Source organism: Cricetulus griseus, chromosome 3, assembly GCF_003668045.3.
Source record: "Cricetulus griseus strain 17A/GY chromosome 3, alternate assembly CriGri-PICRH-1.0, whole genome shotgun sequence".
Taxonomy (NCBI): Eukaryota; Metazoa; Chordata; class Mammalia; order Rodentia; family Cricetidae; genus Cricetulus; species Cricetulus griseus.
The window spans coordinates 62,069,852-62,088,217 of record NC_048596.1 but is presented as its reverse complement, the minus strand read 5'-3'; the positions used below and the strand labels follow the sequence as shown (position 1 = coordinate 62,088,217).

Below are 18,366 nucleotides of genomic sequence, written 5' to 3'. Positions count from 1 at the left end.
GGCCAAGGCTACACAGAGAAACCCCGTCTTGAAAAACAAACAAACAAAAAGTGGGATGTGCCACTTTCATTTTTTAAAGACATATCTCACTATGTAGACCTGGCTGGTAGCTTGGACTTCACAATGATTCACCTACCTCTACTTCTCAAATTCTAGGATTAAAGGGGTAAGCCACCATACCAGGCCACCACTCATTTGTGGTTTTTTTAAACAATTTCTCTGTTACAGTCCTGGCTGTCCTGGAACTCACTCTGTAGACCAGGCTGGCCTCAATCTCAGAGATCTAGCTGCCTCTGCTTCCCAAGTGTTGGATTAAAGGTGTGCACCACCACCTGGCTACATTAATAAGACTGTTTCAGAAAAAAAGAAAGACAATCTGGTACCACCCCACCATCTTTTTCCACATGAAAGGGATATGAGCTATATCCAGTAATAATTATAAATATAAACAAAAGACTGTTAAAACGTTACTTTTATTTGAACTCACCTGAGTAAGTGTGGGACAATGAAACAAATACAACAGGATATATACAGCATGTCAAGGAGGCAGCCTTTAAGAACATGCTATAGAAAAGAGGAAGACTGGGCATATGCCTGGGTTGACAGAATCTCTGGGTATGGATTAACCCATATGCAAATCCAATAATCTCCAAAGGATTTGGCAAAGACTTATTTTCTTCTCATTTCTAGTCTTTTAAAATAGACAGATCTGCTTACAATACAGCTGATTTTAAAAGCACACAAAATTTAAGTACAACAATGGGGATTAAATCCAGCAGAGTGATGAAGGTGCCTGCAACAAAACTGACTGCCCAAGGCAGTAATGGCAGACAATGAGGCTGGAATCCTCATCCTACAAAGCAAGAAGAGGTGGGGTCTGCACAGTGGGATCTGTGAGTAACCTTAGCTTCTACTTGCTACTTAATTCACATAGTAAGAGATCTTTACAGATAACCCGTGCCCATTTAATTAACCAGGTAGCAATTTCTACTATGTAATAGGATTATAAGGCCACAATATTCCTTTGGGACAAACCCTTTAATGATTTTGATATCACTTACTCATTCTTTTGAAGTGTAAAGTGTCTTAACTAGATTACAATTATAGATCATTTTTAAATATACCATTGCTAGTATATTAAAATTATTTATACTATTTATATCTAATATTCAAAGAAAATGTACTAATAAATGCTACAGTAGGCATCAGTCTGACATGCTTATTAATTGATCCCATAGGTATAATTAGAAGTCATGATATTAGAGTCTATTCTGTTTCACTAAATCAGGAACACTGCATTTACAGAACAAATAAACACATGTAGTGCAGACACCCAAGGATCATGCTAGCTCTTCAGTTATCTGTCACAGTTCAGACATGAATCCTCACTGTGTGAACAAAAGTCAGATCCAATTCTTCCGTCAAAAGGTGCTAGTGGAAGTTGTCAGGCGTCTCCCAATATAGATCCTAGACAGAAAAGGAATGGCAGTCAACCAGGTATCATAATTCTCAGGTGACTTTGCACAGTTCAACAGGGCAGGCTACTATGGTTATAGAAGCTTATATAGCTTATAGAAGGGAACTAGCCTCCTTATACTTGATAAAGTATGACTAATCTTTATCAAGTGTTTTAATCATCAAATATGCATTTCATATTGATCTAATTTTTCTTAATTTCAATTAAAATTTAATTTCAGGTTTTTTCAGTTATATTCTAATAGCACAAAAGACAAAGTACAAAAAAGAAGAAGAAACAAATATAATAGCAGAGCCAGGCGTTGGTGGCACACGCCTTTAATCCCAGCACTCGGGAGGCAGAGGCAGGTGGATCTCTGTGGGTTCGAGGCCAGCCCGGTCTCCAGAGCGAGTGCCAGGATAGGCTCCAAAGCTACACAGAGAAACCCTGTCTCGAAAAACAAAACAAAACAAAAAAAAACAAAACAAAAAAACCAAATATGATAGCAGGAATTGAAACTCAATGACAGAGCACCTATCTACCATATACAAGTTCCCAGGTTTAAACCCCAGGACTCCCCTATCACAAAAAGTACAAACCAACCCTAAATGCTATCACTACAGAGCTTTGAATTCAACAGAACCATCTACCCACAATACAGGTGGCACAAGAGGCCGGATATGAGAACTTCTGTGTAAGATATGGTGGATAAAGAGGCAAGGGCCTTCCACAGGAAATTCTTTACCTCTTGACATCACAGTGACTTAGGAGTAAGACTGTGAAAATGCTTAAACTATAATGATCTCTCTCTCTCTCTCTCTCTCTCTCTCTCTCTCTCTCTCTCTCTCTCCTCTCTCTCTCTCACACACACACACACACACACACACACACACACACACATAACCAATCTAAACATATATTGCTGGGGCCTAGAATTGACAAGGCCCACCCTGTTAGTATTCACTTACCCCAATCCAATGGCCAGCAGATGAGACAGCAACAGAGACGGAAGGAAAACCTTCAGAAAGTCTGCTGAGAAAATACCCCCTTTCTTCATAACGCTGGTGTTTCTCATGCTGAGAGTAGTTGTGCGCTTCGGGTGTTTAAAAAGGAACTCTCTGGAGTGGAAAGAAATTACCAATCAATGTGTCCTCTTGTCAAGAGTAGAGCCCATCCCACGATACTGAAAAAAACTTACTTGGGGGGGATGTTTTCTGGCCGACTTGACCAATCCCATATCCAATCTGAGTTTTTCTTCAAGATGCTTTCAACTTCTCTTCTTCTTTCAATGTAATCTTCCTCAGACTAAAGTAGATATTGATAAGGCAAGTGAGCTTCCCACATTCACACCAGAGATAAGATCAGTAAGCTCAACACAGTACACAGACTCTTGTGACCTTGTTGAGGCCTTCTTTATAGGCTGCCAGTAGAAGGTGTGGTCCCTATTAAAGGTGGATCTTCCCACCTCAAATAATCTTTCAACCTCATAGTGGGGCTTGCAACTTCAAATTACTTAATCAAGAAAACAATCCCTTCCATCTATGCCCAGTCATTTGCATTTTAGTTAAATTCCAGATTTGTCAAGTTGACAAGAAAGAATAGCCATTACAAGTTCACCTCTTTCAACTTAACACACAATCATATCTCCTTATATCATGCTTAATTTACAAATGAAAACAATAACCAGGTCATAATTACACCTAACATGGTATTAACTTTTAGCTGGTAATAATGTCCCTCGAGGAACATTCTTACTATCTCAAACTAAAATATGGGAATCACTGACATTCTCTTATCTTATATTACATGATAAATCAAGAAAAGGAAACACAAATATCTGTAAACACTTTTGTTGTTCTTGTTGTTTTTGGAGACAGGGGTTTTCTGTGTAGCTTATGTTGTCCTGGAACTCAACTCTGTGGACCAGGCTGGCCTCAAACTCAGAGATCCACCTGCTTCTGCCTCCCAAGTACTGGGATTAAAGGCGTGTGCCACTACCACCCGGCTGTAAACAAAATTTTAACCAAGTATGACAGAAACACTCATGCCAACTACAATCCTCATTTCTACAACTGTCACATGGCCTTAGCAGCTAATATTTAGAACTGTCTTCCTCTACTACCCATTCTGTATTTTCTCCACCTTCAGCAAGCACTTCAGTGAGTCTTGGTTCTTTCTTTTTCCTGGTAATGTGGATCAATCACCCCTCCCAACACTATTATTTCCTTCTCCATAGAAGGATCATCCTATCTATTTGATTACTGAACTCCTCTTCAACTGAAATCACCTTTCAATGAGCATTTGCATGGGAGATAAGTATTTCACATCCTTTTCCCATTTGGAGAGATCTATATTACATACTCCTTCCCAAGATGGCCTCACAAATTTCCAAGTAAGGCTCTTTCCAAACTGCAGACCATCCAGCCAGTCCAATAGCTACAGCCTATGAGTTCAATGAACTCATAGGCCATTTATCTTTTAAAACAAAATGTATGGCCATGTATACTACCCAAAGTCCTGCTCACTGTGAAGATTTCCCTTCTCTGGTGTGTCTTTCAGGGTTGTCTCAGAAAGGGGTTGTAATGTTGCAGCTGTCCACTTCTGGGTGGTACCTGCATAAAGTTAGAACCACCAGTAAACCAGGCCCTGGTCTATTCCTCAGTCAACTGGTCATAAGGCACATCCATGAGGCTATAGGTACATACATGACCACAGACATTATTGTAACAGAAGTAGAAACCATGGGCATGTGGACACCTTCATGTAACTTGCTTGTGCCTTCAGGACCTGCTTAGACCTTATCACATATATACCACTTCCATTGATAACAGATTGCTGTTGTGCACATCCTACTTTATGACTTGGTGAGTCAGATAACACCCAGCTCATGATGGACTGCATGACAACTGGTGGCTAATTGTCAAACATTCAGTTTGTAGTACAGCCCAATAGCAGGCCAATAGCTGTCTCCAAAGGGAGAACAGTTGTCTGCAGATGATGGTGGAGCCTTACTCCAAAATCCCAAAGGTCTCTTCTGTGATTCACCTATAGGGACCCGCCAGGGGCCCCAAATAGCATCCCTCAAGTACCATTGGGTCTTCTGGATCAAATTTCCAACTGGTAGAACAGCCTGTGCAGCAGCCTGGACTTGTCTTGAAAAAGCATAACCCATATACCCGAGTGAGACATGTGCTATCTCCAGAATTCAAATAGGCCCACTAAATGTCCAGTGATGGGAGGGGCCAGGTGCAATAACTTATCCTTCATCTTAAAGGTAAACTTCTGCATGCCCCACACCAATGGACTCCTAGGAACTTCCCTGAGGTAGAACACCCTTGAATTTGGTTGGATTTCCCATTCTCTGATGCACACATGTATTACTAACAAGTCCAAAGTGGTTGCTACCTCCTATTCACCTATCATCAATATAGTGAACCAATGTGGTATTTTTGTGGATCAAGATCCCATTGAACTGTTATGACACAGGGCTGGAGAGTTAATAAATCCTTGAGGTAAAACTATAAAAGTATACTGTTGGCCTTACCAATTGAAAGTAAATTGTTTCTGGTGATCCTTATGGACAAGGTACCAAGATGTGTTAATCTGCTCAAGTAAGGACACCACATATAGTACAGCAGCTATACTTGGAGTCACAACTTGGTTGAGTTTGATAGTCAACTGTCATTCTCCACAATCCATCTATCTTCTGCACTAGCCAGATAGGAGAGTTAAAGGGTGATGTGGTGGGAACCACCATCCCCTCATCTTTGAAGTCCTTGATGGTAGCACTGATTTCTGCAATTCCTCCAGAATTCTTGATCCACTATTTTCCCTGGCAGATAGAGGTAACTCATGACTTTCATTTAGCCTCTGCAACCATAATAGCCCTCACTCCACAAGTCAGGACCAGTATAAGAATTCTGCCAACAATTCACAACTGTGACTCCCATTGCAAGGGATCCCTCATAAAGACATACATGCAGACAAAACCCCAATGTATATTAAATAAATAAAACTTAAATATTTCTGCCAACTTATAAGTATATCTATCCAAGTTAAATATTCTGGGACTGGGGAAATAACCACAGGATGAGTTCAGGGACCACTGGACCTACTCTGAGTCAGACTTAAGCCAAAAATCCATTAATTGCCTCCATAATCCCCTACTTTATTGGGCAAAATGTTTATTGGGGTCTCCTGGAATAAACATCAATTCAGATCCAATATCCAACAGACCCTAAAATGTCCTGATTGTTTCCTTTCCCCCAGTGTACAGTTACATAGTCTTGTCTCACACAAGCCATGGCATGTGTTCCTCCTTTATGGACATGCCCATTTTGCCCCAAGTCCTACTCAATTTGTTAATGTAGAAGGTTTAGGGACTAGAGATATAGCTGAGTAAGCAAAGTACCTGCCTCGCATATACAAACAGTCCTGGGCGTTCCATTTCCAATACCACATCAAGAAGGTTTGATGGCAGATGTCTTTCTATCCCAGCACTTGGGAGGCTAGGGCAGGGGGAAGTTGAAGTACAGCCTAAGCTATAGAGTAGGAAAGACTCCACCTCAGAATACCAAAAACACTGTTCTAATGTCTGGAGGACCTAAATAACAAAAGCAGAACCTATTCTAGCAGAAGGAAATGAGAATATTCCAAAACAAGCCACCAAACAGGTGTGACTAAGTAAGTGGAATATTATAACAAGCTAGGTTAAAAAATGCTTTTGAAAAAAAGCAGACCACAATTTCAGCTACATTTTTAAATTATGTAACAGCACAAAATATTAATTAAGATGGTCTCCAAAATAGGAGATGATAGGAAATTTTCTCTTTCATTCTAAAATTCAGGATCTGAGTACTTAAGTGGGGGTGGGGAGGTATTTAAAATACAAACATTTAAAAATATGAGTGCTCCAAAAGTGGACATACACTGAAGTTTATAGAAGGCTGAGTGGATTCCAGAGGCCTTTGGAGCCTAGACTGGGGCCAGAGATTGTTGCCTGGAGAAAGCCTAGGCTAGAGGTAGACAGTAGGTTTCTGGTGATAGGACACTGATAAAAATTGGCATAGGAGGGGACAACTATTATAGAAGATGTTATTCATCTTCACCATATTAAGCATCATACACAAGGCATGGCACTACCAAATGAAAATGAAACACAATTCCACTGCCTCAAACTACTATACAAAAATGGTATGAGTAAGAACAGTCTGCTTGGTGGGCAATGATGGTACACACCTTTATTCCCAGCACTCGGGAGGCAGAGGCAGGGGGACCTCTAAGTTCAAGGCCAGCATGGTCTACAGACTGAATTCCAGGACAGCCAGGGCTACAGAGTATAGGGAGAGACCCTGATTACAGGTGCTGCAGACCTCGCCCAGTTGGGTGTGGTCCCGGGTACACTGCAGGGTGTGTAAGAGCAAGGGGGGCCAGCATTCGGTCACTCTCACTAGGCTGAACCAGCACTGGGAAGGATTCTAGGTCCAACCTGCTCAGAGTTCTAACCTGGTCACTGGTTCCCTCGTGTGAGTCTATCCCCTAATAAATTACCAGTTAATAATAACCTATTTCTGACTCAATTTGTATTCATCAAAAACAGAGAAACCCTTTCTGGAAACAACAAAATAACTATTAAAAAGGGGGAGTGGTAGGTAGGAAGGTGGCTCAGTAAATAAAATGCTTACTGCACAAGCATCAGGACCCTCAGTTCAGATCCCCAACACCAGTGGACATGGTGGTGCACACCTTCAATCACAACACTCAGGAGGCAGAGGCAGTTTGATTTCTTTGAGTTTAAGCCAGTCTTGGTCAATATAGCAAATTCCAGGAAAGTCCCTGTCTAAATAAAAATCTAAAATATTGGGTTGAAAATGCTGCTGTTCATGCAGAGGTCCTGAGTTTGGTTCCCACCACTCACACCAGGCAGCTTATAACACAGTAACCAGCTCCAAAGGATCCAGTGATCTCTTCTGGACTCCTTGGCCGCCTGAATATGTGATATTCTCTTACACGTATATGCATAATAAAAACTTAAAAAAAAAAAAAAAAAAAAAAAAACACAGAACCCCAATACTCACGTAAAATGCCAAGCACAGTGTAACACTTCTCAGCCTTGGGAGGCTGAGGTAGGAGGATTACTAGGGCTAACTTGCCAGGTGATCTAGCCAAATTGGTAAGCTCCATGTTAAATGAGAGACTCTCAAAATCTAAAGGGGAGCAAAGGTGTGTGTGTGTGATACCATGTAAAAGTCACTAGACTGATGATATGCTGAACTTTATAGCATGCTCCTACCTATGGCTTACCAGAGTGCTGTTTTTCTCTCCAAAGCTGTGGCTGTCTGTTTCAGCTCTGTTGATATCTTGTGGTGTCTGGGATCGAGGTGGACTTGATTAGGAATCGAACAAAACAGAGCAGCATGTTAATTCTGTCATAGCAAGCATAAATCCCAAGCAGGGCTATTGCCTCAGTAATGGGGGAGGTAGAGGACTCTTAGAAGCATGCCTCTTCCCCTGTGCCTAACACCAGAACAGGGCCAAACAATGAGCATAGGGAGCCAGCTACAGTTCTGAGGGACGCTCCACCCTCCTGCATGATCTGCTGCATAGCCCTCAGAAACATCTGACCTTCGATCACTGACTCTCAGCACACACCTTGGATTCACTCCCTAGTAGTGCTGCCTAGGAACACAAGCCAGCTGGGGGTCATGAACAAAACTACCCAGACTTGGTGTTCACACTGAATAGTTTCAAAACAGAGGCAGTATATTAAGGAACTTTTTTATTTGCCCCTAGGTTTAACATGGTCCCTCTAAACTGAGCCCCAGACCACTTCATCCCAGCAGACTCCAGGGTTCCTTATATCAAGGCTGCTTCCAGAGTTATTCTCAAATGTGGCCTTAGACCTGGAGGCCCACCCACAAAAGCATGCACAACTGCTATTATCCATCTGCTGAAACATCAACACTGTAGAAGACATCCAGCAAACCTACCTGTCACAGTGAGAACTCTTGGAGCTACTTCGTCCAGATTCATGCTGGGCATCTAGCAGTATTTTTTCCATGTCACCATTATAAATAGAGACGGAGGCTGGTACACTGCTCCCATTCCCATTGCTGAAGTGCAGTTCTACCCAGGAGCCTGAAGAAAACAAAAAGGGCAGTTAGAAATCTACCTACTCAGTCAAGCGGTGATGGTAGACACCTTTTTAATCCCAGCACTCGGGAGGCAGAGGCAGGCAGATTTCTGTGAGTTCAAGGCTGGCCTGATCTACAAAGTTACTCAGAGAAACCCTCTTTAAAAAAAAAAAAAAAAAAAAAAAAAAACCGCACAAAGAAAGAAATCTACCCACCAGCCTTGAGGTCATTTTGTGATGAGGAATGTTCTTCTGTGTATGTTTCTCTTATTAGTTAATGAATAAAACACTGATTGACCAGACAGGAAGTGACAAAGCTGGGCAGAATCCGGATATAAGCAGGGACAAACAGGAAATATCTCTCTTTCTGTGGAGATGCTAAGCAGTCATCATGTAGCAGGCAAAGGAGTTGCAGGTCCATCCCCAGCAAGAAAAGACCATGTGGAAATACATGGATTAATAGAAATGGGTCAGTAATTAAGGCAGAGCTAGCCAATAAGAAGCCCTAGCCAACGGCCAACAATTTCATAATTAATATAGTGTCTAGTGTCCGTGTGCTTCTTTGGGGGCAGAGAAGGGCAGTGGGACCTGCCTAGCCAAGAATTTCATGTTACAAGTTTGTGCTACAAAGATCCGAGAAACCAGGGGGGGGGGGCACACACCTTTTGTCCCAGGGCTTGGGAGGCAGAGGTAGGAGGACCTCTGTGAATTCAAGACTAGCCTGGTCTATACAAGTTCAAGACTACAGTTCAAGCCAGGATTACAGAGTCCCTATCTTGGGCCAGACAATGATAGGGCATACCTTTAATCCCAGCACTCAGATAGCAGAGTCAGGTGGATCTAAGTTCCAAGACAGCCTGGTCTATAAAGCAAATTCCAGGACAGCCAGGACTGTTACACAGAGAAACCCTGTCTCAACACACACAAGGGAGGGAGGCAAGGAGGGAAATGGATCCACTTATAATCTGAGTTGGAGATATAGCTCAAAGGTAGAGATTATAAAAGGCCCTAGGTTTCAATCTCCAGTACCAAAAGGGAGAGAAAAGGCAAGAGGATCACTTCAAGTTCAAGGCCACATGGGCTACATCAAGCAAGACTTTGTTTCTAAACCACAAACCCCCACAAATTTCCAAAAAGAAAAAGGAACTATGCATGGTGGCAGGTACCTATAACCCAATAGAGAGAAGAGGATTTAAGAGTTCAGAGTCAGGGGGCTCAGAGGTTAAGAGCACTGGCTGCTCTTCATGAAGACCCAGTTCAATTCCCAGCACCCACATGGCAGCTCGCAACTGCCTGTAACTCCGGTTCTAGGGTATTTGATACCCTTACACAGTATATACAAGCAAAACACCAATGTACATTAAATAAATAAATGTTAAAAAAAGAGATGAGGGCCACCTTCAGCTACCAGTTTAAAGAAATCTGTGACCTGTGCTACATGTGACCAACAATATCCCCTTAAAAAGCCAGGCATGATGGGGGCATACCTGAAATCCCAGAATTCAAGAGAAAGAAGTAAGTTTGAGGCCAGTCTGTTACACAGAGCCAGTACCAGGTCAGCCAAAGGTACATAGTGAGTCTCCAAAGCAGAACACACATTCACGGTCGCTGGAAGCAAGAACACTATACAGCTTCCAGAACCCCAAAAAGAAGTGCTTTAACACTCAGAAACACCTGGCCAGTGTACTTGTTGCAGAATAGGTCACAAGGGGAGGGAGCTCAGAAATAAATTGGATTTACAGTTTATACCATCAACAGCCTCTCAGTAAGCTAAAAAATGATTATACAATACAAATTTGAAAATAAACACAATTTTCCTCATTAGCCCTCAGATTGACTCATGGAGAAGCAGGCATAGCCCACATGAAGCACAATACCAACTCAGAAGGGCAGAGTCCAGAGCCCTCTGTGGCTGTACACAAGCAGAGGCCCCAGTGCCCTCTGAGATCTGCAAATCCCCACACTCCAGTTCCAGACACACTAATTTCTTTTGCTGGCCTTCCTCCCTTCACTGGCTGATGATACTCAGAAGCCAGGGATGGTGGCTCATACCTAGAATCCCTGCAGTTCTGAGTCACTAAGGCAGGAATGTTGCTCTGAGTTCAAAGCCAGCCATGGGTAGTTCAGTTCCTTTTGTCTAGGCAGATCTAGTATTCAGAATCTGAGCCAGTTCCAATGTATATTATGAAGCTTAATGTTATCCAAATCTTTTCTGGTATCTAGCAAAGTTTGAGATTGTGTTATCTTCTTCCCAGCACCCACTCCTGATGGCAAATTTAGACTTTTCCCTACACCAACTACCAATTTTCCAAATTCAATCAGAGGAGTCTAAGAATTCAATTATATTCTGACAGTATCGCCTAAAATTAGTATCCAATCCCATAAATTAAAGGCTGAAACCCACAAGGATGCCCCATGTCAGACACCAGCCACAAGCAGAGTACAGGCTATCCACACTGCTGCTGTCAATTACAAATTTAAAAAAACTAAAAGACAAACTCAAGCTCTCCACAGCCCCCTGAGATTTAATACTTTGGTAGAGCTCAGAACTCTACCTGTGGCTTAGTTTGTGCTACAGTTCAGAAGCAGCCAGACAGGGCAGGGAACACCACCTTCCTGTGCCAATTCACAGCTCCATGAACACTCCGGTTCAAAGCTGGGCTGTAGTGGCAGTTTCTTATATTTTTAACAGCCCAACTTACAGCTCCTTCCCTGGTGCTCCTAAATTTCCACCCTCTGATAAATTATTAGTGAACAAACTTTAGCCTGAGGCTAGCTATTCTGGGTCCCCAGTAAGTCATCTCTTTAGCATAATATTAGGGGGCTCCTTACAAAATGGACCTGAGTAACAGGATCAAATCCTTCCTGGCTAAGAGATTTGTTTCATGTCCCTGTCAGTCCCAGCACTTGTGAGTACCAGTTCAGGCCAGGGCATAAAGTATAATTATGACTATGGTATACAAACTAAAACCTATCTCAAAAAATAAAAACAAAGAAAAAATAAAAAAATAAATAAAAACAAAGAGCAGACACTCAGGAAATCTCCCAAGTTTAGGAGCTTGAGTCAGGAACTTAGCCAACAGCCAGAAGTGTGTGTATTTACTGCACAATGGGCAACTGAAAATGCAGGGAGCCACTATCTCTGTCCTGATCTATACTGCTGTTAACAGTACCCCACAGCTTGATGATTATAAAGAAGTTATTTCTCACAGTTGTGGAAGCCTGCAAGCCCAAGCTCCAGTCTATGCTGTCTGTGAGGAAGCCAGTTCCCCTCATCACACACTTCACCTGGGCTCACCACAGTGCACTGATAGCACTGGACTGTCAGAAACAGATTCATGTCATAGCAGTGCTTTCAAAAATCAAGAGGCCCAGCACCTTTGAGGGGGAAAAATCCCATCCAGAATGATCTGCTGGGTCCAAAAGCTCGTCTCCAGGAATGATTTACTAAGAACTGAGTTTTATCATTAACCTGTGACTGAATAGGAAGTGTAAGTCCTGGAAACCGGAGAAGATGCTATTTATTTACACACATCCTGCAGTTATTCATCAGGATCTTCCATCTTTTTAAACAAGAAAGGTAAAAGGGTGTACACCTATAATTCTAATAGAAGAACACTTAGAAGTTGAAGGCAAGTTTAAGGCCAGCTTGGGCTACATGAGTAAGACCTTGTCTCAAATAAATAAAATTTAAAGCGTTTTTAAAAGGGAGAGCACAGGATTGCTTCTCAACAACAAAAAATTTCCTCAGTCAACACACAACTTATTTCATCAGAAAGACAGCAGATCTGCTGGTCCCAAAGCCCTCATTTTCCACGCTTCTCTCCCACTTCTGAGCTACACCAAGTCACAAGGCAAGTATAACTTAATCTCCCTGAGTCTATAGCCACTAGGAACTGAACTCTGGTCCCCTAAGAAGCAGAATGTGCCCTTATTTTATGTGTAAGAGTGTTGTGCCTGTATGTATGTTTGTGCACTATGTATGTGACTGGTGCTCAGTGAAGCCAGAAGAGTTTATCAGATCCCCCTGAACTGAAGTTACAGGTGGCTGTGAACAAGTGTATGATTTTAACTGCTGAGCCATCTTGTTAATCCCTCATTTGGTTTTGGAGACGGAATCTTACTATATAAGCCAGGTTGGCCACTGTGCTAGTTGGTTTTAATTTGTCTTTAATTTGAAGAGAGTGCTTTCTGAAGTATTTGAACTTGCAGGAATTGGTTCTTTCCATCTACCATGTGGGACCAAACTCATATCAGCAGGCTTGGTAGCAAGCACCTTTACTTTCTGAGCTCTCTTGCCAACCCTATAGAAGGGAGACTTACTGAGGAATTAATCAGATCAGATTGGCCTATGGGTTTATCCATGGAGCACTGTCTTGATTGTTGATTGGTATAGGAAGACTCAGTCCCTAGTCAAGGGGTCCTGAACAGTTTAAAAGTCAGAGAAAGATAAATAGAAAACCAGCAAGTGGGCAACATGGGCACACTCAATCCTCTCTCCGCTCTGCTCTTGACTGTGGATATGATATAACTAGCTTCATTGAGTTCTTCCCCCTACTTTCTCAACAATAGAGTGTAAGCCAAACTAACCCTTCCTCTCCTAAACTGTTTTTGGGCAGAAGTGAAACTAGGTCAGCCATCCAACCAAGTCAGGCTCCTCCTTGAGTGTAGTTCAACTGATTAAGAGTACTTGAAGAGCATGCTTAATGCAGCTGTCGGTTTATGGCACCACGAAACTGGTGCCATAGATGTTGAGAAGAATATAAAAGTCTAAAGTCACCCTTGAGCCTAAGTTCAAGGCCAGGCTGGGACACATGTAACCATCTCAAAAAACATTTTTTTTTTTAAATAAAACGAATATCTCTACCTTAGTAGGCCACTGGAGTACTGAGATTAGAGGCTTGCTCTACAGGCCTGCCTTCTAAGCTGCTTATATAAGGACAACCCAAGGAGTTCCCTCAAATACTACCCTCTATATCCCAAGGCAAACTTGTAGACTATCAATGCCTTACAATAATAACTACAGCCAACAGAACCCCATATGGAGGAAACACAAAGTCCCTATTCTCAAGGCCACCTTACTTCTTAGGAGTGGTAGGACTCAATCATGGCTACTGAAGGAGAATCACCTTTTGTTTTTTTTTTTTTCCCCCATGGTTTTCCAGAAGCTGAGCCCAACTTGAAAACAGATTAGAGGTTCAAGCAAATATGCTGACCAGCTCAAGCAGAGACAGCATCCAGCCAGAGCTAGAGGTCCTCAGAGAGGAGCAGGCAAGGCACACAATCTCAAAACAGAAATATAGTGCCAGAGGAGAATGATGCAAGTACTATAGCATTCGAAGAAAGCCAAGCAAGGGAGCTTGTCTGAGGGAAGCAGTAGTGCTCCCAAATCACACAGGGCTTCTCCAGAAGCAGCTTTTGCTGTCTCAACTCTTAACTTAGGAGGGGAACAAGAGGCTTGGCTGGCAAATAATTCTGAACATACTCTGCCTGGTAGGCAATCCAGGCTTTAAACACCTGATCTTCCTACCTCCATCTCCCAAATGCTGGGATTACAGGCTTTCATCATGAACGGTTAAGCCACTGGCTTCTAAGAACTAGTGCACCTGTCTATTCTCTGCCTATTGTCAGGCTGTGCCTGTCTAATGCATCCTGAGTCAGGTGGCTCTAGGTATCCCTTTGGTACTGTGGCATGTCCTTAACTCAAGTAGTCATCCTTATTTCCACTTAACCTCTGGATCTCACTGTGACTATTTGCAGAGGTTTAGCTAGAGCCTAGAAGAAACCCCTTCAGTCTAACAATGTTTTTCTCTTCATGCAAGCCTGCCCTGCCCCTGAGTTTGTCTGTAACCACAGAATCACTTATCAGAACTAGTTACAGACAGGGGCAGTTGAGTGAAGACTTTACTGAGTTCATATAGTGGGTCTTTCAGGCAACAAATACCACACAGAAATATCACAAAGCTTATCTCCCCTCCTGCATGCCAAGTCATACAAAGAAGAAAAAGCCAGCCATGCTTCTAAGCACCTTTCAATAAGATGGACCAGAGATAAAAAAGGGAACAGAACCGATCAGCTTTATGGGTAACACCTTCAGGAAAACTGGTCCAAGAGGTTGCTAAGGGGAATATTTGCTGTCCCACCTACCAACAAGGCTTCCACAGCTCTCAGCCTCAGAAGTAAACAAGAAGCTGAGCAGAACAGGCAGGCAGAGGAGCTCAGACTCCAAGCTGGGATTCACATTTCATAGGGCAGCTGAGATATCCCATGTGACTCAAGTGACCCCTCCTACCCTGGGCTAGACGGTGAGCCAGTGCCGGGCTGCACGTACACCCCAAACAATGGCCCAAATCCTTAGCGTGAGTTTCCACACAGTAACCATCTTTTTATAGAATAAGCAAAGCAGAAAAACAAAAAGCATCTTAACCCTTGAAATGACAAATGACAACCACACTTTACCAATGACTCAGCAGTCTAAAGTGTATGTTAAGGGATTAGGTGGTAATTGAGACCTCTCAGGGGTACCCAGAAACTTCCAGAGATGAAATCTAAGTAGCAGTGATAGATATAAAATCTCAGTAACTACAAAAGTGACTTTACAGCAAACATTATAAAACATTCCTTGATCTCATTTTAAGAGAAAAGACAATAAAGCTTCTCAGTCTGTCAAAGGAGAAACTGCAACTGTTTGACATTAAGGAGTAAAACCTGAATTACAAGATTTTTTTTTCTAATGTGGCTGTAGTTTTAAATACAGATTCTGTAATGTATTAGACTGGCCTACTAAAATTCTGCCTACTAAAATCTTGTTTAGAGTAATAAATAAATGCAGCTCACTGAATCTTTTTTTTTTTTTTTTTTTTTTTTTTTTTGGTTTTTCCAAACAGGGTTTCTCTGTATTGCTTTGGAAGTTGTCCTGGAACTCGCTCTGTAGAGCAGGGCTGGCTCGAACTCACAGAGATTCACCTGACTCTGCCTCCCGAGTGCTGGGATTAAAAGTGTGCACCACCAAGGCCCAGCTCAAATCACTAAATTTTAATACAAGCTTTTTAAAAATTCTTAACACAGCCTAGCAGCGTTGTATGATATTGATTCCAGCACTCCAGGATACAAAGGCAGGTAATCTCTGTGAGTTCCAGGACAGCTATCTATACAAGTTCTAGGAAAGCCAGAGCTACACAGAAAAACCATATTTCAAAAATCCAAAAACAAACCAAATCTTCCCACTAAACTGGGTGCACCTTTAATCCCAGCACTCAGGAGGCAGAGGTAGGCAAACAGTGAGACCCTCTCTCAGAAAAGAAGTTTGTAAAGCACTAACTTTAAAGGTTCAGATGGCCCTCTCATGTTTATTTACATGCTCATTTTACTGAGTGAACTCTTGCTTCAGAGAATACAAAGGTCAACAGGATCCTCCTCCAGTTCTTGGGCCTTTAGGATTAAGGCTGAGCTCTTAACTCGATCCCTAGGGGGCTCTCAGAAATGTATGATGACACAAACAATTCAGGATGGCCTTGCAAAACTACAGCTGTCTGCTCAATGCTAATAGTCTGTAAAGTCTGTATGCTAGGGGAGCCTTTTTGTTTGTGAGACAGCGTCTGGATACACACCCCCTAACTAGCCCAGTACTGCTGTGTAGTTCAGGCTAACCTTGAATTCGTCAAGATTCAGCTTCTACCCTCTCCTGTGATGGGATTTTAGATGTGTTACCACACCCAACGTAGCTTCCATTTTCTTAACCTACAAACCGCTTACAGTGAGATTACTGGGCTGAATCATAAACACTTTACCATTTTGTGCTGTTTGTAGCTCTCATCCACACGAGAAGCACCCCCAGCCCTTCTCTGTGTAGCCCTGGCTATCCTGCAACTCACTCTGTAAACCAAGTTGGCCCTGAACTCAGAGTCCTTCTGCCGATACTTCCTGAGTTCTGGGATTAAAGGGCCACCACTGCCCTTTAAGATAACACTTCTTAAAGATAAGAGGCCGAGCGCTGTTGGCGAACGCCCTTAGCACTCGGGAGGCAGAGGCAGGCGGATCTCTGAGTTTCAGGCCTGTCTGGTCTACAAAGCAAGTGCCAGAATAGGCTCCAAAGCTACAGTAAACCCTGTCTCGAAAACAAAACAAAAACAGATAACAATCTTTTAACTCTGAGTAAGAGATGACTGTGGTCTGAAGCCTTAGATCCTCCTCTTCCACTAAGAAGAGATGACAAAGCAAGCCAGGGGTTGAGGGGGGCGGGGTGTTAATTCCAGCTACTCCAGAGGCTGAGGCAGGATGATCCCAAGTTCAAAGCCAGTATGTCTTAAATTATAAAATGAAAATTAGTAGTGGTGTTGTTCAGAGGTTGAGCTCTTGACCTCGCACGTTCAAACCTGGTTCCATAGCCAGTACCAAGTGGGAAAAGTGAGAGGCACTATGGTCATAAATACTAATGACTTCAATCAAAACACTGAATATTCAACCTGCAGCCTCTGGCTCACTTAAACAACGTTGAACCAGGCGTAGGGGATGCGGAAGGCCTGTAAGCTACTCAGGAAGCTGAGGAAGAAGGATCTCGGGGAGTTCGAGGCTTGCCTGACCTAACGAGACTGTGAAGACACGGAACTATGACAGTGTGACAACAGACCGCGGAAGATCCAGCCCGGCCTGGCTGTAAAGAGACGGTCTGTAAGATGCACCGGGGCTCACCGCCCAACCCCGGCTGCCCCTCGCAGCATCGCGGCCTCCACGCACGACACCCCTGCCACCCCGCGACCCCCTCCTCTCAGCCCACAGCCTTACCCTGCAGGTTCTCCTCCCCGCTCTGCGACATGGTAGCTCGGCAGAAGAGCCCGAGCCCAGCTGCAGCAGGCCTCAGCGGCGGTCACCCGGGAGGGATATACGAGCGCCGCCGCCGCCGCCGCCCGCTCAGCTCTGCGGCCAGCCGACGCGGGGCTGAGGGACAAGGGGCGGGGCGGGGCAGGACGCACGCGGCGGCGGCGGCGCCCATTGGCTGGGAGGCGGGGCCTACAGGTGGAGGAGGAACGCGGGGCGCGTGCGGCACGTGCGGCGCGTGCGCGGGGTGGAGCCTGGTTGGGGCGGAGGCGGGGCCCAAGGCAGCAGGCTCTGGGGGGCGGCGGTTTCTGAGCCCGTGAGCCAAGGAGCTGGGGGCGGGGCCTGAGGCTAGAGCCGCTGGGACCGGGACCTGCACGGATACAGGAGAGGCTTGGGGTGGGCTCGACGCGGGAGCATTGGGGCTCCGAGGTGCGAGCAACACTGAGGCGCTAGGGGAGGGGCCTAAAGCCAGGCTGAGGTGGGCATGGCATGGGCGGGCCCTGAGGTAGGCGTGACGTGGAGGACCTGACGCCGGGCTCTGCTCTGGCTAGCTAGCATGGGTTGGGGACCTCCTCCTGCCCCGCGGTTGACCCACTCTACCCCCAGCTTCCGAACCTGCGGGCGCCAGCGACGCGAGCATGCGGTGGTCTCGCTGTCTCTGTGAACACTTAGGATTTTTGGCTGAATTTTTAAGAAAAACACAATGCTGGAGTGGTTGTGCATGCCTGTAGCCCAAGTCCTGGTTCAAGGCCAGGCTGGGCTGCACAGTGTGAGACTTTCTAAAACAAGGCAAAGCAAAACAAGCAAAATTCGCCAGCATTCTGCTGCAGCAACAATGGTTAGGTGGGGGATGCCATGGCAGGCTGCAAGGGAAGATCAGTGTATTTTGGAACAATTTGGAACAAAGGAGAGGCCTTTGGAGGGACAGTGTTGAGAAGGATTCTGCATTGTCCTTGTACCC

The 18,366-nt window shown here is 44.0% G+C and overlaps 1 protein-coding gene across 1 annotated transcript; it reads right to left on the bottom strand.

Moving 5' to 3' along the window:
• Positions 1 to 454: 454 nt before the first annotated feature.
• Bnip3 (BCL2 interacting protein 3) lies at positions 455 to 17,530 on the bottom strand. Its single transcript, XM_027409077.2, has 6 exons — positions 17,373 to 17,530; positions 8,446 to 8,593; positions 7,760 to 7,841; positions 2,655 to 2,761; positions 2,425 to 2,574; positions 455 to 1,467 (listed from the first exon to the last, which is right to left on the bottom strand). The coding sequence occupies exons 1-6, from the start codon at positions 17,401 to 17,403 to the stop codon at positions 1,422 to 1,424; spliced, it is 564 nt and encodes a 187-aa protein (XP_027264878.1). The 5' UTR covers positions 17,404 to 17,530; the 3' UTR covers positions 455 to 1,421.
• Positions 17,531 to 18,366: the final 836 nt, after the last annotated feature.

What these genes read in the sequence shown, in the direction of transcription:
- Bnip3 (XM_027409077.2), bottom strand. Translation starts at nt 17,403, where the DNA reads ATGTCGCAGAGCGGGGAGGAGAACCTGCAGG. An exon ending in AAGAGTTCTCACTGTGACAG is followed by an intron (nt 7,842 to 8,445) that starts GTAGGTTTGCTG and finishes TTCCTAATCAAG; the next exon opens with TCCACCTCGATCCCAGACAC. An exon ending in GAGAGAAAAACAGCACTCTG is followed by an intron (nt 2,762 to 7,759) that starts GTAAGCCATAGG and finishes TATCTACTTTAG; the next exon opens with TCTGAGGAAGATTACATTGA.